The sequence below is a fragment of the Podarcis filfolensis genome (assembly GCF_964270895.1).
Source record: "Podarcis filfolensis genome assembly, chromosome: 11".
NCBI lineage: Eukaryota > Metazoa > Chordata > Lepidosauria > Squamata > Lacertidae > Podarcis > Podarcis filfolensis.
In genome coordinates, this window is record NC_139613.1 from 62,180,252 (window position 1) to 62,208,187 (window position 27,936).

General features: G+C 44.1%; 1 protein-coding gene and 1 long non-coding RNA gene across 3 annotated transcripts in view; both read right to left on the bottom strand.

The window, feature by feature from the left end:
• The window catches only part of PGM5 (phosphoglucomutase 5), a 98,280-nt gene that overhangs the window by 11,893 nt on the left and 58,451 nt on the right, over positions 1–27,936 (bottom strand). For both annotated transcript variants that reach the window (XM_083576904.1, XM_083576905.1), the window contains exons 7-10: positions 22,759–22,874; positions 17,011–17,146; positions 14,582–14,765; positions 13,630–13,764 (exon numbers count right to left, since the gene is read on the bottom strand). In XM_083576904.1, the coding sequence (XP_083433030.1) occupies positions 13,630–13,764; positions 14,582–14,765; positions 17,011–17,146; positions 22,759–22,874 (571 nt within the window). The remainder of the gene's footprint in view (positions 1–13,629; positions 13,765–14,581; positions 14,766–17,010; positions 17,147–22,758; positions 22,875–27,936) is intronic.
• On the bottom strand, positions 12,186–13,622 carry LOC310745155. The gene is made up of 2 exons (XR_014539995.1): positions 13,058–13,622; positions 12,186–12,780 (listed from the first exon to the last, which is right to left on the bottom strand). It is a non-coding gene; the product is annotated as an uncharacterized lncRNA (long non-coding RNA).

The window sequence follows — 27,936 nt, forward strand, 5'->3', positions numbered from 1 at the left end:
GACCCTCCAGTGTTGCTGGATTACAACTTCCATCATCTAGGAATGCAGGCTAGGGATGACGGGGGCTGGGAACCCAACAATTTGGCTGGGAGCCAGTTTGTGAATTGGGAGAATGATGACTTAAATTCTTTTGGTGCTGGGTTCCATTCTGCTGTCCTCCTTTTGCCAGAGCAGAAGGTGCATGTGGGAGAATGGGCCTCAGCTGCACTGAACCACCATCACTGTTCATGCATACGGTCTGCTAGTAACTCGGGTGGCCAAGTGAAAAAGAGGAAAGGGCTCCATTGTGAAGTCGCAATTTCAGAAAGTGCAGCTCAATTCCCACTTCTACACAAGTATTTTAAGCGCAGTAGCTGTCTTTAATCTGGACACCCTACTGACAACCTGGATCATAACCACACACCAAGACACCACACCATCTCTGCTAAGCTGGGGTTAAGAACTATGCTCTCTTTTCCAGGACAATCTCATGGAGTGAGATTGCCCTGGAAAAGAAATACAACCACAGGTTTGAGCCACATGCTAGTTCTGCAAAGACTTCATCTTGTATTCAGTCCAAGTGGGGGCTCTCTCCAATGTTACATGTGAAATCTTTACAGGACCGAACTTTTAAACTGCTGGAATTGTGAAAGGAAATGCCCTAGAAAAACATGTGTAACTATGCAGTGCACTTTTGAAATAAACATTGGAATACTCTAAAATTAGAGAAATCCTGTGCACTGAAAAACTATGGCAAAATATTTAGTTTTACCATGCAAACTGAAGGCAATGCCATATAAGTGTTTCCACAATACGTTGACTAAAACTTTCCCCATTTTGCCTGAGAATATGAGATGGCCGTGAACGACAAAAAAGGTTGAATGTACACCCTAAGCTTTCCTACTGGCAGGGATAAAAAAAGGACTTCCCACCCTCTATTCAGCAGGAATTGGACTTCTGGAATATGCAGGCATCCCACTCAATCCCACAGAAACCAATGCTTTCTGTGCCTCAATTAAATGGCTATTGAGAAGCACCAGAAGCAGCAGCATCGGGAATAACACCATAAATACATTAAATACATCAAAGTTTTTTTTTAAAAAAAATAATTTCATATTGATAACAAATTAACAAATCTTTCCAAATTCAAAAAACAAAAAACAATACATCCAATTATATAGTCCAAATTAATTAATTTCAATAGCGACTTCCCGTGTTCTGTATTTCAAGAGCTAATATCCATCCTTTATTTTCTGCTGATATTGTTCATCTCCTCCAACAGTCGCTGGTATAACTCTCTCTCTCTCTCATTTTATTTTACCATTCCTTATTTATAGTCACGTAGGGGGCAATTTTTCCATATTGTTCTCAGTCTTAATATTTTAAAAACACAAGTCGTCTTTTGATTACCCCTCCTTTTTTCCTGCTGATTCTTGCTCTAAGGAGGCTCTGGGCTTTCATCCAGGCTTGAAGTTAATTGGTGACATCTTTAATCTTTCTAAGCATGCTGATGTTTCATATATACTGTAGGGATGTACTTGGCAATCAGTACATAACACAAAGATTGTTTCAGATTTCCTCATAAAAACCCACACCGGCCCTCCAGGGCCCTCGGACAGCTGGCAGGCATCCAGAGTCTATCGCTGCACTCTCTTCAATCTATATGTAACAATATTCCATGCAAGCAAATGCATCTTTTTTAAAGTACACCCCCTTCATAGTTTTTGTAGTACAAATACAAAATATCTCTGACCTCCTTTCATTCTTCTAACTGCATCATAGTCGCCGCCACCATCTTCCTCAGCCTAAGCGATCATATCTGATCTTGCTCTGCCAATTTTTGATTGGGGCTTTCCGCCGAGGACTGTGATTCCGATACATCCAATTAATTTTACGCCTCCTGTGTTTCCTTTGAGTAATTATTTCTTTCTTGACGAGGTTCGCCAAATCATGAAATAGCAGCTATAATGAATACAAAAGTATGGCAGCCGCTCACCTCATTCATCAAGACGACAAGAAAGGAGTCTTTTTGAAGTCTGGAACTTGGCCTCTGTTATGTACTGAGTTGAATAGGATCCAAACTGCAGCAGTCTGATTGGTCCTAGAACAATAGGATCCAAAAGGCAGCAGTCTGATTGGTCCTAGAACAATAGGATTCAGAATGCAGCAGTCTGATTGGTCCTAGAACAATGCAGCAGTATGATTGGTTGGCAGGAACCACCCAATCATGCTCCAGATAGAAGTGAATCCACAACTTGATTGGCTTACAGTAGAATTCCGGAATTAGCCAATCATGTGCAGCCCATTGTGTAAATAATGTATATAAAGCAGATACTTTGAGAGGACATTCATTCATTCATTCCTCCTCACCACTATGAGCTGAATAAAGAGCATGAAATCACCTTGCGACTCTGAGTATATTTCACTGGCGACGAGGGTGGGATCCCGCTGAGCTGACTGCCACACACAGCACCGCAGCACTGCCACCTGCCGCACCGCTGCCTCGCACCGTGTATCCAGGCTTCAGCTCCGGGACACAAGGAACTCAGAATGGCAACCGACAGCAGCTTCTCGCCGTTCAACCCAGCATCTGGAGACTGGGAAGCATACGCCTCCCGTTTCACCTTCCTCCTAGAAGCCAAAGGGGTCACCGATGAAGAAGACGCCAAGAAGAGGGCAATATTCTTCAGCATCTGCGGAGAGGAGACGTTTGAAATCGCCCGGGCTCTCCTTACACCCGAAGACGTCGCTACTGTTCCATACAAAACAATAATGGAACAGCTGAAGGGGCACTTTTCGCCACAGCCCTCTGTGGTGGCTCGTTGAAATGCCTTCTATGCAAAGCGGCAAGCCCCTGGGGAAACCATAACTGGGTTTGTGACCTCTCTCCGCCAAGCTGCCCGGTTCTGCAACTTCTCAGAGCTGGAGAACATGCTTCGTGACCGCCTCGTCGGTGGCCTGAAGGATGAGAAGCTGCAACGGCGCCTCTACGCTAAGAAGGACCTAACGTTCCAGGTCGCTCTGGAGGAGGCCCTGGCAACGGAAGCTGCCGAGAGGTCGATGCAAGAGGCACGGCCGAGCCAGCCGTCCCAACCGAGGGTCCACCACGAAGACCTCACCGACGACTCAGGATCCAACAGGGAGGAGGTGCACCGAGTACAGCAGCGCACTCAAGCAGCCCACATACCACAGCTGCCTCGACGAGAAGCAGGGAACTGCGCAAGCTGTGGAGACAGTCACGAGAGGACCTGCCGTTTCCGCAACGCAGAGTGCAGGCAGTGCAGAAAATTGGGACACATCGCCCGGGTGTGTCGAGCTCGGCCCACCCGACGCCAGGCATCAGATGACCAATCCAAGAGCCCCAGGTCCCGGGGCCCAACACACCAAGGCAACTCGACGGAGCTCACGGACTTCCAGGTATACCAGTTGCCCCACCCCAACGTAGAGAAAATTTATGTAGAGGTACAGATAGAGGGGGCCCCATGCCGCATGGAGCTTGACACGGGTTCAACTCTATCCATAATCTCGGCAAGGACCTTAAGGAAACTGTGTCCTACTGGGGGTCCCAAACTCAGGCCGGCCCCATTCACCCTCCGGGACTTCCAGAAACGTAAGGTCCCCACAATGGGGGTGGGGACCTTCAGGGTGCAATACCGAGGGCGGACGCGGCAACTGGACTTGCTTGTGGTCAAGGGCCCCTACATTAGCTTACTGGGATTGGCATGGTTTGGACCACTGGGGCTAGCCGTCACCGGGGTGAACCACACTACCTTACAAGTGGACGTGGACGCCATATGCAAGGAATTTCCGGGGGTTTTTGATGGGAAATTGGGACAGTATACGGGCCCCCCATTGCTCTACAGCTTGACCCCGCAGTACGACCAGTCAGGCTCAAGGCCTGCCGGGTCCCGTTCGCCCTGAAACCCCGTATAGACGAGGAATTGGACCGACTCGTGGAGCAAGGAGTGCTGGAGCCGGTGCCTAATGCCCCCTGGGAAACCCCAATCGTCACACCCGTCAAGCCGAATGGTTCTGTCCGCATCTGCGCAGACTACAAATGTACCATAAACAAGGCCCTCACGGCCCATGCATACCCAGTGCCAGTGGTCAGCCATGTCCTTGCCACCCTGGCTGGGTCGAAAATTTTTGGCAAGCTGGACTTGGCCCAAGCATATCAACAACTGCCAGTAGATGAGGCCACAGCAGAGGCACAGACGATTGTGACGCACAGAGGAGCGTTCAGGGTAAAGCGGCTGCAATTCGGTGTCAGCGTGGCACCAGGCATATTCCAGAATCTAATGGACTCTCTCCTTAAAGGGATTCCTGGCGTCACCCCCTTCTTCGATGATGTGTTGATTGCCGGGCCCACACCAGAGGAGTTTGAGGACCGCCTCCGCACCGTTCTGCACCGTTTCCAGACGGCGGGTCTCAAGGTGAAGCGGGAAAAATGTCTACTAGGAGTGCCTCAGGTGGACTTTCTGGGATTTATGGTGGACGCAGAAGGGGTCCACCCGACTGGGGACAAGGTACGGGCCATTTGTGATGCCCCAGCGCCCAAGAACAAGACTGAACTTCAGGCCTTCTTGGGACTATTGAACTTTTACCATTCCTTCCTTCCCCACAAGGCGGCGGTAGCGGAGCCCCTACACAGACTCCTGGACAAGCGGGCCCCTTGGGTGTGGGGCCAGCGCCAGGAGGCCACATTCCAGGCAGTCAAGGACTTGCTTGTCTCAAACTCGGTCTTGGCACACTTCGACGAGAGGCTGCCGGTGGTGCTAGCATGCGACGCCTCACCCTATGGCATTGGCGCTGTCCTGGGACACCAACTCCCGGATGGAAGAGAGGTACCGGTGGCATACTTTCCCCAGACACTCAACGCAACCGAGCGGAACTACTTGCAAATCGACAAGGAGGGTCTGGCAATCGTGAAGGGAGTAAAAAAATTCCATGATTTCTTGTACGGGCGGCCCTTCACCGTGGTGACTGACCACAAGCCCTTGCTTGGCTTGTTTGCCCCCGAAAAGCAGACCCCCCAAGTGCTGTCTCCTCGTGTCCTCAGGTGGTCAATCTTCCTTGCCAGCTACCAGTATGCACTGATTCACCGCCCTGGGAAGGCGATGGGCCATGCGGACGCCCTCAGCAGGCTACCACTACCGGAAACAGGCCCCGACCCAGCACCTGCACAAGAGGTTATGAGCCTGGAGCTGCTTCCCGACCGCCCCATTCAGGCACAAGAAGTTGCACACCATTCCAAGAAAGATAGGGTCATCTCCCGGGTCCTGGACTGGGTGTGGAGGGGATGGCCCAGCAGCAGCCCCGGGCCAGAATTCGCCGGCTACACAACCCGCAAACATGAACTGTCGGCCCACAAGGGGTGCCTGTTATGGGGAAGGAGGGTCGTTGTTCCCCAGCCCCTCCGCAAAAGGGTCCTCACAGCCCTACACGAGACACACCCAGGGGTAGTAAGAATGAAGGCCCTTGCCAGGAGTTATGTGTGGTGGCCGGGGATCGACGGAGAGATAGAGGCCTGGGTCAAACACTGCCAGGCCTGCCAAGAATCCCGCCCAGATCCCCCAAGGGCCCCAGTCCAGTCCTGGGAATCCGCCCGAGCACCATGGTCACGCCTGCATGTGGACTTCGCTGGCCCCTTTCAGGGGAAAACATTCTTCATAGTGGTGGACTCCTACACCAAATGGCTGGAAGTCGCACTGGTACCGTCCACTTCTACGTCCGCAGCCATCCGGGTACTACGCAGGCTGTTTGCAACCCACGGGCTCCCTGACACTCTCGTCTCAGACAACGGAACTGCATTTACGTCAGGAGAATTCCAAACCTTCACAGCGCAGAACGCCATCCGCCACATCCGTTCGGCGCCATTCCACCCTGCCACCAATGGCCAAGCAGAACGCATGGTGCGGACCACCAAGGACACCCTTCGCCGCATGACACAAGGGGATTGGGAGTACCGCCTTGCCACATTCCTCCTAGCACAACACAGCACCCCCAGCTCAACGACTGGCCGGAGCCCCGCTGAACTACTAATGGGTCGGTGCCTTGCAATCAGATTGGACCGCCTTCACCCCGATAGAGCTCAGGATGAGGTAGTGGTGGGGGAAGGCAGGAACCCCCGGACCTTCGAGGCCCAGGACTCAGTGTACGCAAAGAATTTTGGGGCAGGCCCAGCATGGGTACCCGCCACAGTCACCAGGGTCACTGGTCCCGTGTCGTACGAGGTGCTAACGGATGGGGGGCAATGCTGGCGCCGCCACTGCGACCAGATACGGCGACGATTCCCGGGAGAAAACCAGGAGGAGGAAAGGTCAGAGGAGTCCCAAGGGAACAGAGGGGCAGTGAGGCCCATAGAGCAGGAGGGGCCAGCAGGAGAGGCAGAATCAGTAAATACAGAGAGGACCCGCGAGGCCGAAAGGACACCGGAACCAGAACCACGACTGAGCGAGCCGGTTGCACCAGACCAAACAGGCCCATCACAGCCAGCATCCTTGGAACATGAGCCAGAACCTGAACCCCGGACCAGGGAACACCCCAGGCCGCAACGCACACGTAGGCCACCGGCGTACCTCGAGGACTATGAATGCGACCTCCCGGGCAGGACTGGAACTCAGAGGGGAGGGGTGTTATGTACTGAGTTGAATAGGATCCAAACTGCAGCAGTCTGATTGGTCCTAGAACAATAGGATCCAAAAGGCAGCAGTCTGATTGGTCCTAGAACAATAGGATTCAGAATGCAGCAGTCTGATTGGTCCTAGAACAATGCAGCAGTATGATTGGTTGGCAGGAACCACCCAATCATGCTCCAGATAGAAGTGAATCCACAACTTGATTGGCTTACAGTAGAATTCCGGAATTAGCCAATCATGTGCAGCCCATTGTGTAAATAATGTATATAAAGCAGATACTTTGAGAGGACATTCATTCATTCATTCCTCCTCACCACTATGAGCTGAATAAAGAGCATGAAATCACCTTGCGACTCTGAGTATATTTCAGCCTCCAACGACTGTGTAGTTTAGCAGATTTTTCTTTTAACTCTTTCCTGCCAGAACATACCTGTCCCCCCCCCCCAAATCTTTTAATTTTTAAGAAACAGGGACTCCTGGCTGATGAGACTGACTTTGGAGAGTTGCCATATTCATGTCTGGACATCACCCAGCATCCCCCTGCCTCCACATCTTGTTGCGGAGCACAAATAATGGACGGTCTGCGGGTCGCGCAGCCCCCCCTGGGGGTGGTCAGGGTTAATTACCCTCATTTAACCCTGAATTACTGGCATGACTGGCTGTCTGATCTCTTGGGAGGCCACCATATCTCATCGTCGGAAGCTGGAAGTGCCTCCATCAAAGTTTAGACCCCACATACAAAATAACTCCTTTGTGCCCCCCCCCCATTTTTGTACCCACCAGTTATGGCAGTAAAGGAGAAATCCCACCAACAATGCAGATACATATTTCCTCCCCTTGTTTTAGTCAAGTCCCTCTGTCAATAAATAATACTTTAAAAAGAATTTCCAGCTAGGTTTGGTGGCTCTTTTTCTCCTTGCCTTTCCCTCCCAAGCTTCTTATTTGTTTTTTATTTTTGACCCTGTTTTACAAGCGCTCTGCAGGAACCCATGGCTTGTCAATGCCTGCATTATCCCATCATAACCTTCCCCCAGAAATCTCTGTACCATTTGGAGTTCAGAAAGACACAAGGAACTTATCCATGCCCATAATTATACACCAGGAGTCACAATGTTATTCTCTAAAATTTACAGTGTCTGGAACACTTAGCTTTTAGATATCAAGCTGCAGTGGTGATATATATGGTGATATATATCATAAACCATAGACATATGGTGATTTATGTTTGTAGAAAACAAACTGCAGTTTGATATCTAAAGGTTCCAGGCACTGTAAATTTTAGAGAATAACATTGTGACTCCAGTGTCCTGGTGCAAAGGACGATTTTCCAGTTCACAGCAGACACTTAAAGAAGAGCTCCCTTCCACTGGGGATGCTTAAGAAATTAAGAGTTCTCTGAATTTCAGCATGAAACTGACCTAATCTGTGTATTAGAATATAAAGATCCTTTGGATTTTACTTCTCTGAATTTTGTGATGCAGTTCTCAATAGAAAAAAAGGATACCATAATGCAAATATGTTTAGCAATGTGCATATTGAGATAAAATATGTATTTAAATGTTTATTTTGTGATAGATAACATACTTAAATACAAATTTTCATGTTGGTTTATTGTTTTTATATAAAGCACTGGCTTAGTGAGCAGATTAAAAAAGAATCTACTTTCGACCTGCTTCACGCTCCAGGCTCCTCTCTCTTTTTAATGCTGCTGCCTCCCTTGCCTCTCTATGGACTCATTCATACTGTTCTCTAATGTGGATAGTTTTGTGTACCTTCATGAATGCTCCATTGTCTACATTATGTTGTCCTTTAAATCACTTTCCCCTCCCCTCAATCCAGATTTTCTCATATCAGATATATTCCCAAAAGAAGGGCTTGTGATAAAATCTGGATGGAGGGAGGGGAAAGTGTGGGAGGCAGCAATTTGAAAGAAAAGGTCCTATGTGCAGCAGATAATTAAGCTGCTTTCTTTTAACACACTTTCTTTCAGTAATCAGCATTCTATGCTAACTAGCATTTTATAGTTTCTTAAAGCATCTGATCGATTTCTTAGTATCTACATTAAGAGCAAAGGTGTAAATCATGATAGCTATTCTGCAGATAAGGATAAACCCAAATTTCAGGTGCTACACTGCCCTCTCATCGCCTGAGGATATTCTTGTAAAGTTTCTCACCAGTTGACAAAACTGTAAAGCAAGTATGATCTTGCAGATGTTGGCTGCACTCTGCTGAAATGCTCCCTCCTCTTTAGAACAGAGCAGATTTTGTTTATAAATACAAGAGGACTCTCAAAGCTGCTTCACATTTCTTCCTTACAAGGAATACAGAACTTGCTTGGACTTTGGTATTCATGTTTCCCAACTGTAATATTATTGTGGCGAATCACTGGGATGCATTAGCTAAGTAATTCTGCAGACAAATTGGCTTGCCAGAAAGTTATTTTAAAAATGTTGAATTTTAATTTAGATTTGCATGCTAGCAAAGAAGAATAGAAAGGGGAAGCAGCTAAGCTTCTCATCAGCACATAAATCTTGACATATTTGTATTCCTTTCTACCATGGAAACATGTCACAAATGAAGACGCTAATTAACATCAACTTGTGTAAAGTGCACATAGATGTAATTTTACATGACTTAAGTTGTATAAGCAAAAAGCAAATGTTTGTAATAGTAAAGATTTTTGTTTGTAGGCCTAAAATCTTTTACAGCATACCAGTACAAACTTTCTTAGTTTCTATTCAGGAAATAGGGAAAGAAGCAGAAGAAATTAGCTCCAATTAGCCAGTGATGTACAACCTGATCTCAACCATGTTGACTGTAAGGATAAGTAAGGATAATTTATTTAAATAGATTTAAAGGATAATTTATTTAAATAAACCCAAAGTGTACTCATTAATGGTTCCTCGTCATCCTGGCAAAAAGTGGGGTGCTGCAGGGTATTGTCCTGGGACTGTTGTTGTTCAACATTATAAATGACTTGGATGAATAAATTGAGGGGCTGCTCATCAAATTTGCAGATGACACCAAACTGGGAGGGGTAGCTATTGCTGCAGAAGACAAAATCAGAATTCAAAATGACCTCAACAGATTGGAGAACTGGGCCCAAGTTAACAAAACGAATTTCAATAGGGACAAATGTAAGGTTCTGCATTTAGGCAGGAAGAGATATTTCAAGTCATTAGCTCCCACTCAGAGAATATCAATCAAACAACCCTGACTACAGGCAACCCCCATTTATGTGGGGGTTACTTTTCAAGGCACTGCACATTTAACTGAAATCATGTATTTGAAACATCACTGAAAATGCCTGCACACACACCGTATTGCCCCCACCTCCACCCTGCCCCTTTTTGGGTCACTTCCAGGTTTGGCGCAATGTGCTTATGCACAAATGCGCACATATTGAACATGCATAAATGCTTGTATTAGCAAGCAAAGCTACGTAGTGCACACTATTCATCTTGCTTTCGATTTACTAGCTGGGCATTGTCCTCTTTTGAGTGGGTCTCCTTTTCATTTATTATATGCATAATTTTTTTTGCATCACTAGGCCTTTTGGTTGAACTTAGTTAAGAAAAAAAAATCCTTACTCATCTTCTTTATTATCATGGCATATATAAAAACTATGCTTCCAATTTGGTGAATTCTGGCCCATTATAGTTTATAACAAAATAAAACTGTTAAGACTTTTAGATGCCATGTGACTTTTCTGTTTCTGCTCCCACAGACTAAAACAGGCAATGGCCTTAACTGGTAATGATGACCCAGAAACCACAATTTATATACCAGTCTAGTGAAGCTGATCATCTGTCAGGGATCGTGCTGAAGAAGGCTGCACTGAGGAAGAATGGTGGGAGCCTCTCCCTCCTCCTGATCCTGAATCTTCCCAGGAACAGGAAGAGAATATAGATTTGGAATAGCGGTTTGCAGGGGGACATAGTTCAGAAGGCAGAGGTTGGGAAATACTGAATGGGGAACAGCTAGCAGAAGAAACACTAGAAGAGAGAGAGTTAACAGATTCACAGTCTCTGGATAGTATCCACCCCCCTTCCCCAAAGTCCCGAAGAGCTCAGAAAGTGACAGAACAGAAAGCGCAGAGGCTCCAAGCTCAGATTACAAGACGTAGGAGTGATGTATATTAGTAGGGACGGAGAGGGGAGTGAACTTAATTGGGAGCACTGCCATTACTAGGAGATGTGTTTTTTGTTCTCTCGCTGTGATTATTTCTAATAATAGTTTCTAATAATAGTTTCTAACTGGTAAGAAGACTCCTTTTCCTTTGTTCTGCTTATCTACTGCCACAGGAGAGGAAACTGATTCCTTGAAGCCTGACATCATCCATATAACCATCAAGCTATGTATAACTTCAAGTAACCGTAGAAAAGGTGGGAAAAAATAAACACAAAACTTTATTTGAAAGCTCAACTTAAAATCCAAGTATTTGGGAATGTTAATTTTTCTGCATGATTTGAACATTATAAGTTCCATATGCGGTCTGTGATATTGCTTTCTATCTTGCCCTTTCTTCACTTGATTGCTCATGTGAAGAGATTAGCCTCCTTCGTGTAGGCAGTTCTCAAGTCCAGTTAATACATTCCAACAGCAGGATGCCTGGTACTTAAAATGCAACCACATGAAGGCTTTCCATATGGCAAGAAGAGAATATTCCTCTCCTGTGGCAGTAGTGGAGGAATATATGCCATATTTCATAAAATTGTAGAGTTGGAATCATGTAGCCCAACCCGCTGCAATGCAGGAATATGCAGCTGCAAGGATTGGACCTGTGACCTTGGCATTATCAGCAAACTGCTCTAACCAACTTGAGTTGTGCACCTTTTTTTTTTTTTGCCAAATTATGTTTTGAAAATTAGGGTTTTCATTAGATTTGATGGCACATTAGACTTGAGTAAATATGGTAGTGCATGGTGCTGATCCTAATTTACTCAGAAGTAGGTCTTGGACTTACTCTGCAGTTAAGTGGGCTGTATAGCCCACTGAGTTACTGCTTAAAGTGTGCAGGGATGGGAAAGAGCTGTTACCGTTTTCCTTGCTCCTGGGAGGGTTTCTAGTGAGCACCCAAAGCAAGGCAGAGGGGAATAATTAGAAAACCCCTCTCTCCCTCAGTGAAAGCAACACAAGGGGAAAGTTCCCCCGACCCCTTAGCGGGGTGAGCCAGAGTGTGGTTCCCTCCTTCCTCAGATCCTCTACGCAGGCAGGCCTGGCGTTTGTACACTGCGAGAGAGAAAGGTAAGCCGGCGCTGTGAGGCCTGTTTTCTTGGCATGTGCGCCTGCTCTCCCACTTTGTTCTGCCACATTTCAGGGCCCGGCTGGGGGATTGGATGAGTCAGCCTGGTAGCTTCTTCCGTTGGAGGGACATGGGGGCAGATGCTGTCAAGAAGCAGGCTGCAGTGAGTCCCCTTGGACCCGGCCAGCCAGGCAGTCTTGCCATGTAGTTTCCCAAGGGATCCACATTGTGGTCAGTGGTGGAGAAGCAGAGGAGGAATAGAAAGCGGGCTTCTTGCAAAGCTGGTGTTTCCCTTTCGCAGTAACACTCCAGCACAATCAGAGTGATATTTACAGTCTTTATTACACATATACAAGAACAGCTACAGTTCAAAATTACGTGTCTGAACCCGTTGAGTCAGATTAGGGGAGGGGCTTCCTACGATTCCCGCGCCAACAAAGTAGGCGTGGGATTCGCTTGAGCCATCTTTGATCCTTATGTTTCATTTCCCTCCTTGTCTGTACTGAATTGAAAGCCCCCTCCCTTCCTGAGCTTCCTTCCCGAGCCTCTGGGTGGTTGCAGGGCTCTCCAGCATCCCTGAGCCCCTACTCTCCCTGACTGCTCTCCGCCCCCTGTTCTGCCTCCTGTGTCATCTCCCTGTCTTCCTCTTCTGTCCATTGCTCCTCAGAATCCTCCCTGACACTTCTGGATGCAGCTGCCATGGTGAGTCCAGGCACAGGGCAAAAGGTGCCAGGAGGCAGCTTGCCTGCCCACCCCCTGCAGCCTCAGCGCAGCTCAGCCAGCCTGCCCACCAGTGCCACAGGCTCCTCCGCAAGACAAGGTGCTGGGCCGGGTATGAGGCAGACACCTGAGCTCGGGCAACCTGAGCATGCCAGCCACATGGCTAGTCCTCAGCACACCTGGGCAGCAAAGGAGCTTCTGGGTGGCGGGGCGGGGACTGTAAAAAAGGAGGCCCCCCCCGCAAGACAAGTTAGTTTGGGGTAGTCAGTAGGGCTGGGAGATATTTACTCGAATCTAATGTGCACCTTTTTTGCTTTGTGAAAATTAGAGTGTATTAGATTTGATGGCACATTAGATTCAAATAAATATGGTACTTTGCATGCTGAATGTCCCTGGTTCCTGGGCATTTCTACTTTAAAAAGGATCAAGTTGCAGGCAATGTGAAAGACCTCTGCTACAGATTCTGGAGACCCACTGCCATTCAGAGTCATAGTTGTCAACTTTTCCCTTTTCTTGCGAGGAATCCTACTCGGAATAAGGGAATTTCCCTTTAAAAAAGGGAAACGTTGACAGCTATGTTCAGAGTAGCCAATCTGGTATATGTGGTCTGACCTGTTATTAGGCTACTTCCTATGCCCCTTCGTTGTCTGTGTGAAGCAGTGTCCTCAATCTTGGTAATTTTCACAATGCCAACATAAATCACAAAACTGGGATTTCATTTTGGCAAGTGCATAAAGGAATGGTTTCACAGAAATGGAACTGTCACATGGAACTGTCAGTATATGGGTATGCTTTAAGCAGCAACAATGCTCCTATTTGCATGTACAAATGGAATTTGAGAACTTCTACATTTCAGGTGTGGTTGTGCTATCTGATCTCCAGGAACAGCTCATCCACATCGCTGGTCCTCTTCACAGCCAATGCAAACTGTATGCAGATGTCACAGGCAATACAGTGGAAAGTCCAACCCATCTGATTTCCTTCGGGGCCTCCTCTCACCTACAAGGCATGCAATTTTTAGGAAAAGAAATCTCCAACTGCACTTACCTGTGGTTCTTTGTCGTGTTTGTTGGGGTCCTTTTCATAGCTTTCTGCATAGATCCTGAGAGTAGCTCGCACATGACTAGAAGCACTTAATCTGAAGATGAGTCTGGATGCATCCGAGAAAATTATCCTTAGCCCCTATCAAAAGTAAATACAGTTTATAGATGGTGCAAACAGAATTTTTGAGAACATTCTGTCAACTAACAGCTGCTTCAAAGGAATATTCATTAATCTTATAGCTGCCAAGATTTGTACAGTGGCTAACTAGAAAAAGAGAACAACTCCACTCTAATAAGTTCAACAAAACATGGAATATAACTACTTTATCTAAATTAATATATCACAGCAGAATGAAAAAAAGAACAAGAGTGAAACACATGCATAGATTTTGTGGTGTTCTGGAATGATAAATTTCAGTATGCATATTCCCATATGCATATTCCCATAGTTCTTTTGCTTTATTGTAATTTGTCTATTATTTTTATATTAATTAGCTTAAGTTATAGGGGAGGGATAAGAATACTTAAACTTTCTTATATTTAGTCATTTAACATAATTCTATACTAAGTCAGAATATACTGCACTAATTTGCAACTTATGCAATTGAAAACTATCCATGTGCTAGCTACAGCTTCAGTTACTGTTAACAGCATTTTTATTTACATGTACAAATTACTTGGTTGGATCCAGAGTTAAGACTATCTGGGCTGGTGGAAGTTGTTTTCTCTGTTCCCTCCCCATTACAGCAGACTGTCTCCCCCTGAATATACTCCTCTGAGAGTCAGAAAACTGTTGAATAGGATGTGCTATAATGCATGGAGCTGGGGAAGTGATTCATGAAAACTGGGTGCAGACAGCTTCTTGAGAAAGAGCTCTGTTTGTGGTGAAATGCACCTTCATCCAATTTGGGGGCGGTCTTCCCTTCATACCACATATCTTTATTTGCCTTTCATACCTGTCTTTTGGTCACAGTCCCATCAACGGGATCCACATATTCAAAGCTGGTTGCTTTTTGCACACTGTAGACATTGCTTCCAACAGCAAATTGTTGATTACTGAAAGATTTGTCAGTGATCAAAGCCTCCAGGTCTCTCATTATGAAATATGCTGTCCTGGGATCCAGAGCTTCATAATCAAATCTTGAATTGAAGGAATTAAAAGAATAGCAAAAACATGTGGCATGGCAACATATTAAAAACCTGTGTCTCCATGGCAAGGGTCAGTCTACACCAAATGCTTAATACTAACAGCAAACTCACCCTTCAAGTGTGACTGTAGAGAAAATAGCAGCATTCATGCACAAGAGGAAGGTTTGTAGAAGTGCTGAATTGTTAAAGAAAAAAGGGGAGAGGAGCTGGGAGCCAAGACCTGAAGACTGAGCATGCTCAGTTGGCATGAAATGCTGACTTGTGCTTGCCCCGCACCTAGGGAGCCTGCATCTGAGCGGTTTCCCGCTTGTCCCGTGCTTTCTAGGCAGGATCCAAACAGTTTTGCCTTCCCCCTGGAAATTTAGCGCTAAATCAGAACAAAAGGCCCTCTGCGGAAAACCCCACTGCCATTGGTTTTGATTCAGCACTAATGCACAAGTTTCCGTGGGGGAAGTGGCAGGGCAAACAGAAGTGTGGATAAGCCCTCACTGTGGAAAGGGGGAAATGAAAAACAGGGGTTGCATGGAGGGGGAAAGAGGGGACTCAGATAGGGTGTGGCTGGCTGGCATCCTGACCAGGAGAACTACACACTGCAACATTTTGTTGCAGGTCCTACTTGTAAGGTTTAATGGAGAATAAGTTGACAGGAAAAATGAAACCAATGTGCTACAAATCTATGAAAATGCATAGAGAAAGTTGCTAAGGCATAAGGTCACTTCTTGACACACAAACCTTGAGGAGGCTCTTTGCCACCTCCCAAACTCTGCCCAGCACTAGAGCCTCCAAGCCTCTGAGCAAGAGGCTAAAAACAGACCTCTGGCTCTGGAGCCTTGGGTTTATCCACCGTAGTTTCACAGCTGGGCCCACCCACTCAGTGTGCCGTCACACTTTCCATAAATTTCCACAGGGAGGTTGAAATCACCATGCTTTCATCCACATTAACCAAGTACAGTTTGGACAAATGACTTTATTCCTTGTTTTACATGTTAATTTCTGGCATAATCTCATTGGCTGGAAAATTATATCTGAAATGGAGACAATTTTAACTTACTTGTATGACTGGGGACAGCAAGTTATCAGCTTATTAGAGTTATGGGGGGGTGTATTAGAGGGATACCTAAGCGACCTCAGAGGGCAAAATATTATCAGGAGCTGATGGTGGTTCTGGTGCTGGCCACAATCTCTTTACACAATAAGTGCCTAAAGAGTTCTACAATTTTTGCTAAGGACTGCATGTACCATATTTTTTGTCCTATAGGACGCACCGGCCCATAGGACGCACCTAATTTTTTTGGGGGGGGGGGAAATAAAGGGGGAAAAATTATTTCCCCCCCAGGCGCGGGGCTGGGGTGGGGGAAGCCCGAGCTTCCCCCGACCCCAGAACATGCAGCTCTCCGCAAGCCGTGGGAGCCCAGGCCGGGCTCCCACGGCTTGCGGAGAGCTGAGCGAAGCTAAGCCTGGGCGCGCTGCGCCTCCCCGCTGTCCCCCAAGCTTATGGGGCTGGCGGCGGAGAGAAGCATGCTTCTCCCCGCCGCCAGCCTTCAAGCCAGGTCGGGGGACAGCGGAAAGGCGCGCTGCGCCTCCCCGCTGTCCCCCGAACTTGTGGGGCTGGCGGTGGGGCTCTCCAGGCTTCAGCGAAAGCCTGCATTCGCCCCATAGGACGCACACACATTTCCCCTTCATTTTTGGAGGGGGAAAAGTGCGTCCTATAGGGCGAAAAATACGGTAACTCTTTTGTTCTGCCACAGCTCCTATAATTAGAATTATGGAAGCATTTCTTAAACATTGCTTTCCCAAAGGCACAAGATGACTTATTAATAAAATTTCTAGTTTTATAAACATACCATTCACATTAAAATAGTTTGTTTGGCCTTGCTTTTTTTGAAGGCATTGTTACCCTATCCATTTCCAAAAAAGATTCTAAACCAAACTCCATGCCTTGGCTGTAATCTACAAAAGAATTCATGCCGAATCCATGCCTGCCTGCAGGAGTTTTACAATGGCCCCACTTTCTCCTTACCAAAACACAAATCAGCACTGCATATATCTGTAGCAGATTTAAGTTGTGGGTTGTGGTTTGACAATAATCACCTCTACATATGAATGATTACTTTTATAATTTATAATTTGTTAAGAGTATACGGTCCTACAGGCACTGTACTCTCTTCTCTACAAACACACACACAAAATTCATTGCATTATGCAACTGACTCTTCTATAGATCAGCCATTCTCACCTACAGTAGTAGTGGCGGCCAAATTTTGCCCAGTGCTCTCGGACAATCTCTTCCACACTCTGTTTTCGAGCTGCTATGATTGACAGCCAAATTAGGACAGCCCAAAGTCCGTCCTTCTCTCGAATGTGGTCAGATCCTAAGAGAAAAATATAAAAAAATACGCTGCATGTTAAAATATAATGCTGAAGATGGAAAACAAAGGTTCTGGTGTATAGTAGCTGTTAATTCACTTTATAAGGGGGATTAGAGTCTTGGCTCTGTTCCCTGGAAAAGATCTATACTATTGTTAAGTAAAAAGGGCCAGGTGGCACTGTGGGTTAAACCACAGAGCCTAGGACTTGCCGATCAGAAGGTCGGCGGTTCGAATCCCTGTGATGGGGTGAGCTCCCGTTGCTCGGTCCCTGCTCCTGCCAACCTAGCAGTTCGAAAGCATGTCAAAGTGCAAGTAGATAAATAGGTACCACTCCTGCAGGAAGGTAAACAGTGTTTCCGTGTGCTGCTCTGGTTCGCCAGAAGCGGCTTAGTCATGCTCCCTCAGCCAGTAAAGCGAGATGAGCACCGCAACCCCAGAGTCGGTCACGACTGGACCTAATGGTCAGGGTCCCTATACCCTTTACCTATTGTTAAGTATAATACTTTAGGCCAAGAAGTTAAATCAAAATGGCACATCTGTACAGCCTCTGTTATTGTGTTCCTATAGTTGTGTTCCTATTGTTCAGGTCATTTTTGTTTTTTAAAAAAACAACCCAACTTGATCCAAAGTTGTTTGATAAGAAGGCAACAACCTTTTAGGATGGATTCAGAAACATCAAACAGAGGGTACAAATTAATAGATATGTTTATCACTGTGTTCTGCTCACTATTTTGTGACATTTTGGTTGATCCTAATAAATGTACAGTATTGCCTGACTGTGGAATTAAGAATTACTGTTAGGTAAGAATTACTGTTACTGTTAGGTAAGAATTACTGTTAGGTAACAGAGGTCTTGTTTCAGAAAAAGCTTTGATGTATTTGTAATCCACCCAGATGGAGGAAAATTCTGCTCACGGTAGTCAAATTCCTCAAAACACAAGAGTGCATGAAAAATTAACATATAATATGCAAAGACCTCACACAATTGGAAATGAAGGAACAATGCAGAGAATTCGCATTTGTTATGAAAAATCAGAATGCAAACACTAAGTTCTTGAACTGATAATTCTTTTTTCTATACTTCTGTGCAATGTCATTTATTCCTGAGGTTTCTGCTGCTGCTTTCATGCTCATAATCTACTGTTCTGTCTTTCATCACTTTTTGCATCATCCTGTATCATCTCTATTTCTCTGTTGTATATCTTACCAATGTCTTATGTTGAATGTATCAGAGGCAAAACGCTGGATTTCCCACCAAAATTCTCCTGTCCTCCCCTTTCTTTCACAGTTGAAGCAGCTTCCTCTGTGCCATTCAGAGGTGTTTACAACTCTTTGACTCCTTCCACTGCCAGATGAATAATGCCTCTTCAGTATCAAAATGGCAGCAACTTTCTGTTTTGGGGGGATGACAATTTGTGTGTCTGATGTCCTGGCCCCTATTTAGTGGCTCTTGAGAATACCTGAGTGTGTCCCTGATCTAGAGTACTGTGTTAGCCTGCCATAGATACCTCCCTTTTCAACCAGACTCCTTCTCATGCCTTCCTCTTGGCCCCCAGACTCGGCATCCCTCCTCTCACATGCCTGGACAAATCCTCAATTATGAGTTGCTGGGTTATCCAAAATATATCACTAGTTAATAAGAAGCATGGCTCCGTTTCTCTCTCCTTATTTAGGACTTCTTCACATTCAATTTACTGCACAAGGACCTGTCTGCTGTTTGCATAAGCTTGGAAATGAAGTAAAAAAATATTCCTGTTGCTGCCAAGGAGGATTAGCTCAAACATATAAATCATGTGCATGGCTTTCTTAACAATGATTAACAGTTTGCTGATGAAACTTTGGGCAGTGATGGCTGTTGCTGCACCTTCTTTTTCAAAGCCCAAGTCATTGCTCGTAATGCCCACGACTTACTAAATTCATCTGACAAACTCCCTTCTGCTGCTACAAAAAAGGAATAAGTTCCAATAGCATGGGTTGACCTCCAGGATCTGCTGTCAGAAAGCAAGCCTGAGAAAACAGCCAAGTGGCACATCCTCCCCACCCAAAAAAACCCCAGTTGTCCTTTTACAGCAGAAAGGGTACTTTCATTTACCAGGCTGAAGTCTCCTTTTTATTATAAATCTAGGCTTTACATTTCTGAAAGTTTACAGTTTACATGTTATTACTAAGGAAAACAAGCTGACATTGTTGTTTGGGTACAGCTTTACAGGACATTTAATCATGTTGTTGTTGTTTAGTCGTGTCTGACTCTTCGTGACCCCATGGACCAGAGCATGCCAGGCACTCCTGTCTTCCACTGCCTCCTGCAATTTGGTCAAACTCATGCTGGTAGCTTCGAGAACACTATCCAACCATCTCGTCCTCTGTCGTCCCCCTCTCCTTGTGATCTTTCCCAACATCAGGGTTTTTTCCAGGGAGTCTTCTCTTCTCATGAGGTGGCCAAAGTATTGGAGCCTCAGTTTCAGGATCTGTCCTTCCAGTGAGCACTCAGGGCTGATTTCCTTAAGAATGGATAGGTTTGATCTTCTTGCAGTCCATGGGACTCTCAAGACTCTCCTCCAGCACCATAATTCAAAAGCATCAATTCTTCAGCGATCAGCCTTCTTAATGGTCCAGCTCTCACTTCCATACATCACTACTGGGAAAACCATAGCTTTTACTATACGGACCTTTGTTGGCAAGGTGATGTCTCTACTTTTTAAGATGCTGTCATTGCTTTCTCATTGCTTTTCTCCCAAGAAGCAGGCGCCTTTTAATTTCGTGGCTGCTGTCACCATCTGCAGTGATCATGGAGCCCAAGAAAGTAAAATCTCTCACTGCTGCCATTTCTTCCCCTTCTATTTGCCAGGAGGTGATGGGCCCAGTGGCCTTGATCTTCGTTTTTTTGATGTTGAGCTTCAGACCATATTTTGCACTCTCCTCTTTCACCCTCATTAAAAGGTTCTTTAATTCCTCCTCACTTTCTGCCATCAAGGTTGTGTCATCTGCATATCTAGGGTTGTTGACATTTCTTCCGGCAATCTTAATTCCGGCTAGGGATTCATCCAGTCCAGCCTTTTGCATGATGAATTCTGCATATAAGTTAAATAAGCAGGGAGACAATATACAACCTTGTCGTACTCCTTTCCCAATTTTGAACCAATCAGTTGTTCCATATCCAGTTCTAACTCTAGCTTCTTGTCCCACATAGAGATTTCTCAGGAGAAAGATGAGGTGATCAGGCACTCCCATTTCTTTAAGAACTTGCCATAGTTTGCTGTGGTCGACACAGTCAAAGGCTTTTGCATAGTCAATGAAGCAGAAGTAGATGTCTTTCTGGAACTCTCTAGCTTTCTCCATAATCCAGCGCATGTTTGCAATTTGGTCTCTGGTTCCTCTGCCTCTTCTAAATCCAGCTTGCACTTCTGGGAGTTCTCAGTCCACATACTGGTTGAGCCTACCTTGTAGAATTTTAAGCATAACCTTGCTAGCGTGTGAAATGAGTGCAATTGTGCGGTAGTTGGAGCATTCTTTGGCACTGCCCTTCTTTGGGATTGGGATGTAGATTGATCTTCTCCAATCCTCTGGCCACAGCTGAGTTTTCCAAACTTGCTGGCATATAGAGTGTAGCACCTTAACAGCATCATCTTTTAAAATTTTAAATAGTTCAGCTGGAATACCATCACTTCCACTGGCCTTGTTATTAGCAGTGCTTTCTAAGGCCCATTTGACTTCACTCTCCAGGATGTCTAGCTTCTCTGAGTTATTCAAGCCCCTTCGCCACGGCAAGGCAGTGATCCATGAAGGGGACATTTAATCATAGAGAAAGGCAAATCACTTTTGGGGCAATTAGAAAGTTTAGACCAGCATGGCATGAAACTGCCACAGTCTGCCTCTATTGTCCAATGTTGGTAAAGAATTTATTACTGATATTTGGATCAGTTGCCAAACATAAGGAAATGTTGGGAAAACCAGATGCTAACATAGAAGAGAAAAAGCTCATATTGCTACAACAAGTAATCATGGGAGGGGAAAGCCCCACCTTAAATTTATACATTACTGCTCATCTCAATCTCTAAAGTGTTCTTTATATAACCTAGCATATGTTTACAGTTCAGTACACATACTTATATGTAAACTACTTAGATATTTTTAATTAAGTGCTAATATAAAATTTTACTAACTAAATAACTATTGACAGCTACTTAAAAATAACAAAAGCTGTCCTCTCCTATTGCAATAAGAAAAGCTTCTACACAGCTTGTGTTTCCTGTGGTAAAGGTAAAGGACCCCTGACCGTTAGGTCCAGTCGCAGACGACTCTGGGGTTGCACGCTCATCTCGCTCTATAGGCCGAGGGAGTTAGCGTTTGTCTGTAGACAGCTTCCAGGTCATGTGGCCAGCATGACTAAGCCGCTTCTGGCAAACCAGAGCAGCACACGGAAACACCGTTTACCTTCCCGCCGGAGTATTTATCTACTAGCACTTTGATGTGCTTACCACGTTTCCTGTGGTAGCTGAGGTTTACTTTCTCTGGTGTGATGAGATAGAACAAACCTTACAACCTCCCTGAGATGTAAACACACAGACAGATGGAAAGCCCTTCTTTCTTATTGGCTTGACTACGAAGCAGCCCACTCAATATGGGGAAATCCTCTCAAATACAGAACTCAGAATGCAGAATCAGCAGGGGCCAACCCCGAGACACAGGGTGATATTAAACATTAGTCATACTCTGAGTAAACCCAATGAAATCAATTGAGTTAAGATTTTAGTGGGTCGACTCTTTACTTGGCTATCACCCAAGGATTCCAAGCAGACACATAGTTAAAACATGTTAGGCATATTATACACTACAATACCATCAGTTTGAGACTTTGACTTTCATCTTGCTACTGTGACTAATGCAAAGCCAAATACATATCATAAGAATATATGTAAAGGCTTCAACCCAGCAGTCTTATGAATGCAGCAGCCTTATGAACAGGTCTCATCTGAACTAAAAAAAATATTTTCTGGAAACAAACAACAAAACATACACACTGATTTTACTGAAGTGTGGGCATGCTTAATAAGCGAGGAAATGGGTGCTTTTAAATTCATGTGTAAAATTTTTATTTTTCATTGCATGTTAATGCTGGTAAACAAAGCATTAAAAAATAAATGATTGAAAGACCAAGGTTAGATTTCAGGCATTTTTGGTGTTATAGGATGGGAATGGCAAGCTGGTTACCCATAACAGTTAGCGAGAAGCATATCAGTGAATTTATATGGGCTGTCTCTTTCAGTTTGTACTTCTGAAAATATCTAAAAGCTTGAGCTTTTCAAGGGCATTTGACAGATTCCTGATCAATTACGCAATAGAATGGATTTTTTTTCAGATTATGGACTAATGCAAGCCTTCACAAATTTTAGCCACCAAGATTAAGTAGCCCATTTACTATGTATTTTTTTCCAATACAGGCAGGAAACTACAAAGTTTAAATGAGACCCTAGAGGACCACCACAAGTGGTTGCTAAGAAGCATTTCGTTTGGTTGTCACAATGCAGGTTTAGATTAAAATGTACAGTCCTCAATAAACCATAATGGAATTGCATTTGATATAGTTTTGCTTCACAGAACATATGTTGTCTCACCAGTGCCAAAGCTTTCTTCTCCACAAAGCGAGCATCGACCAGAATCCATCAAATTTGAGAAGAACCTCCAGCCTGCTGGTGTTTCATACACGGGGATTTTCATTGATTTTGCCACCCTAAAAAGACATCAGATAACACCACATCATCATGATGGTCCAGTGGTTTGCATGCACAGATGCCAACTTATTCTATCAAGGTGAGGTGTTTGATCTACTCCCACATACGATGCCTTATTATGGATTATAGTTTTGTTAGCAAATCCCAGACTAAGGTTGAAATCTGATGTATGTGAACTTACATGGAAGTAATACCCATTGTACTCAGTGGGACTTAATTTTGACACAATTTGTGCATGATTTATAATACTCAAATCAACAACTACATTATAGTTATATGGCAGCCATAAATGGTCATACAAAATCACAACATTCAGATTTTAGAATCACATATTTTATTTTCAGCTACTGACATCAAAGGTATTTAAACTCATCTGCAGAACCTAATGTGTAGCTTTAAATCTATTATTATAAATTATTCCATTTACTTTGGCCATTTTATGTTTCCATTATCAGAAACTAAAATTCTAAGTTAAGAATGGCATTATTGAGAATTGAGCACTCTTTATCCAAAGAGTCTACTGAATGGGATAGAGTTGTGTTTGCACTACAGATAGCAAGCAAAATCCACTGACATAAAAGCAAATGATTACTATTTGGCACTTCTAAAGGACACCATGTAAAAATATTGAAGCTACTGAATGAAGGAATAATATGACATGAAAAATTTAAAATCAAGTTACATAAAAAAGACATATGGAGGAGATAAAACACTGAACATTTGAACACGGAGGTACAGTATATGTTACGATTAGGAAGACAAGTCCTTCTTCAAAGCTATTGGTACAGAAAATGGTGACTATGTGGGATACAGGCAAATCTGTCCAACTGTGGTTTACAAAGCCATGGTTCAGCACTGTGGGTGCTCCTCAGTCCTCCAGTGACATGCTGGATTCAGCACAAAGATCCTTGCTTGTATTAAGTGAGTATTCCCTGCTGTGTCCGAATCAGGGGACTCTGCCAGACCTAAGAATGTACTATGAAGCCGCCTGTCTCACTTGGTTAAAGGAGTGGTGCACACTCAAAAATCCAGAACAGTTGGACCTGGAGGGGTACAAAAACAGGTTTGGCTGGCATGCATACCTGGGCTACGGAAAGGTTAAAGTTCATAAGTTCAAAAGTTCATAAGAATTTTTTGAATCACGTCATCAGGAATTCCCTCTACATCGTTTGGGAAAAATATAAGGACCTTCTCGAGCCTAAGGTGCCATGATGGATCTCCCCAACTGAAGCTCTTGCCGTTAAAAGGAAAAACACAAACAGAAATTGGCCTGTCTATAAATCATTATTAATAGAGGAAGAGAACCAGTTTAAATTAATAAATTTTGAAGAGTTAAGAGATCAAGGCTCAGACTGGTTCCAATAGGAGGGCAAGGGGTGAGAAGGTGAAAAATAATTCCTTCTCACCCCTTGCTTTCTCCTGTAAGACCTATTGCAGTCGTTAAGAGTCGTCAACAGGCTCATCACAGCTATCTGCCAATCACCCATTCCCACCACGCTTCTGAGTAATACCCCTCCCCACCTTCTCACTATATAGAAGGATCTGGTAACTTCTGTTTCAGTGTATCTGAAGAAGTGTGCATGCACACAAAAGCTCATACCAAGAACTAACTTAGTTGGTCTTTAAGGTGCTACTGGAAGGGAAAAAAATTTTTTTTTTTTTTTGGTTTTGATTTACAGACTATGTCTTTGATGTATGGATGTAACTATGGTAAATAAAGCATAATAATAACAAAAATAAAAAGGAGTCAGGGAACTCTGGCTGAACGTAAACTAGAATATTTGCAGTGAAGTCAGAACACAAGAGGAGGAGAGGACGAAAGACGTGAGGAGGCATGCCTGGCCCAAGTGCTTATCTACAGCTTCATAAACCATGGATTATGAAGCCTTAGGCAATCATCCCAATATGGTCACTAGCTTCTCCTTGATCTTCCTGTGCTGAACTGCTTGTGGCAATGATCCAAGCTTTTATTTTGGTTCCGTTTAGATGTTAAATTCCAAAGTTTATGAAACTGAATGTAAATGGGAAAATCTCCATAGAGATTTCCAGGCAAAGGCGGAATCTAAAGGTGAGATTAGGTTTTGTAACTACATCCACTCAAGTTAGGAAGATCATTTAAAAGAAGTCAAAATGTGCTCCGAGAAAAAGCAGTTACACATTTTCATTGCAACATCCAAATATATCCCAGGAATGATCCAGTCCAAGCTAAGTATGTTTAAAACTTCCCCACTGATTTCATTGGCAAAGAGTTAATTAAGTCTCCCATTGAAATAAGTTGAGTTTATTTTCTTTTAATTTTCTTCCCATTACACACAATTGTCTGAGTTTTGCATAAAGTGTTACACACCCTGTGATTCAGGAAGTTCTCAAGAGTTAGCCAAGAATTGTAAGTCTCAATATCCTTTTTCTCCCTAAACAAAAGATATATGTAGAGACATCTCCCCCCCCGAAATGATTATCTCCAAATCTTATATGTTGTTTTTGCAACATAGCTAGAGCACACAATAGACCAAAATAAATCTTATGCTGATCAAAGAGAGTTGGTTTTAAAAATAATAACTGAGAAAGCATATCTTTCTCAGTTTTGGCTTTCCCATCTTCCAGGTGTCAGCTGCATATTTAAAAAAACCCTTATGTTGACATGGGAGAGGAGAGCCAGAAACCTCTGCAAAATATACGCCAGTACTTCACTGGCACACATTTTACTCTTGGGGCACTTAGGGCTGGAAGGCACCACATGACTGGCTAAGTGATTTGTAGACAGCTATGGAGGTGATGGTACAGGATTCAGAATATCTTGGGCTTGGAGTGAAATAAATAAGCATCAACAACATTGTCCCAGAACATGTCCCTGGTTCACTCAAAACTGATCTAGTTCTTCTATATGTTTGATTTTGGCAATGAACAACCAGACCCGAGCCCACCTGCCCAGTGGCTGGTGTGCCAAGAGCAGGCCAGGGCCCAGAGGGAGGCTGCACAAGGAGGACACCCTGGAAGAAAAGAGAGTGCAGCGCCCCCCCCCCAAATTTTGGTTTTTATTCAAAACCTCCTCTCTCTCTTTTTGAGGAGGGCCACTGCCGCCACAGCCATCATTGTTATTTTTATTTTTAATCTTAATTCCCTTTCCTTAATTTTTAAAAATATTTCTTATTAACACATTTTTTCCTCCCCCCCAATTTTTTTACCTCAAGTTTTTCTGTTAAGAATTAAAATGGCGGCGCCCAGAAGAGAGCCCTGAACCAACACAAGGCCACTTCCTGGGATTGCCGCTTCACCCCTGACTTTCTGTTCTTTTTTCTTTTCTTTATTTTTCTTTTCTTTTCTTTATCTTTTACTATTCACTTTTTTATCTCTCATTTTTTTAAATTAAATAGGGAAAAAAAGAATGACATAAAAATCTGAGTCCTTTTTTGTTTGTTTGCTTGTTTGTTTGTTTGGGGAGCCCTCCCCCCCCCCGCCATCCTATTACTATCACCATCCTCTTTTAAAACAAAACGTTTTCTCATTATTGTCATTGCTATTGCTATTTTCCCATTCCTCACCCTTTTTTCTTTTTCTCTCCCTCCCCCCTTCTTTGCCTTTTTCTCTTTAAAGAGAATACACACACACACACACACACACACACACACACACATTATTTTCCCCCTCTCAGAGAGGTTTTCTACATATTTTTTATTTTATTTTACTTTTTACTTTGAACATTTGAGATAGCTAGCTACACACACACACACACACACATACTATTTTCAGGCACCACCGCCTCAACATCTTCATATTTTTCCTTTCCTTTTTCCTTTCTTTTTCCTTTTTGTTTTTTGCTTTCTCTTTCTTTCTTTCCTCTAAAATAATAATAATAGCAATAATAAAAATCACAGACCTACGCACATATATCTCCCCAATTACTTTCAATAGTAACCCCCCCACACACTTTGTGGCCACCTACCTCATACTATAACTTGGACCACCACTGCAATTTTTTTTATCATTACTAATACTATTCTTTCCCTTTTTCTATCCCTCTTTCTTTCTCTCTCCTTTATATTTTACTCTAATTTCCCCTCCCTTTTTTGTTTTTTCTCTCTCCTCCTTTTTCTTCCTCTTCCGCTTTCCCTTTTGCCTTTGTTTTGTTTTGTTCTGTTCCTAAACATAACCTTGCCAGTCTTAATTTGTAACTCTCTACTATGAATCCCTAATCCCCTTTCCCACCCTTAACTGGACCCCACTCCCCCCCCATTGTGCGCATGAGTGTGTAGGTGTGTATGCACAGGGATATCCACAATAACCCCCCTCCTCCCTCTGGCCCCACTCCCTCTGTCTCTTGCATCTCTGCCCCTTAACCCTTTTATGTCAACTGTTTGTCTGTTGGTCTACTTGACTGTCTGTTTGTCTGCCCCCTGCTTTGCCAACACCGCTGAGGAACCACAGAAACTCCAGAGAAGCTCTGAAAACACAGTCCAGATGCTAAAAAATGGCCGCCTAATCCAGACGCTCTGTAAAAGCCACCAGTCAACAACGCCTGTTCAGCTCAGCAACCCAACAACACCCAGGAACCACCACCACCACAACAACTATTAATTATAACAAACACCACTCCAAGAGGACACCAAGCAGATCTCAAACCAGGATCATCAGGGAGATCAAGACAGCACCAACCAGGGAGATGGTGAACAGCACTGAGACCACAACACTCCCCCAAGATGACAACAATCCAACAACAAAACCTGAGGGAAATGGAACTGAGACTAGCAGAACAATACAATACAAATCTTTATTACAGTCATAGACCAGCATAAAAGGGTGCAATACAGTCATTTAAAATCTGAAACGTGTTTTGTAAAGCTAAAAGGTACTAAAACAGAAGGTGAATATAAAAGTCTATAAGAATTTAAAAGAAGCTAAAAGAATCCAAAAGAAGGGTCAGGAATATTGGGCAAGTGTGGAAGAGCACAAAAGGTTGATATATAAAGGCTTTAACTATCATTTACAGAGCACTCTGATATGTTCATTAATGACATGAGAGAACTTGGTATCCTTATTTCTGTAACATTATTATTGTTTATA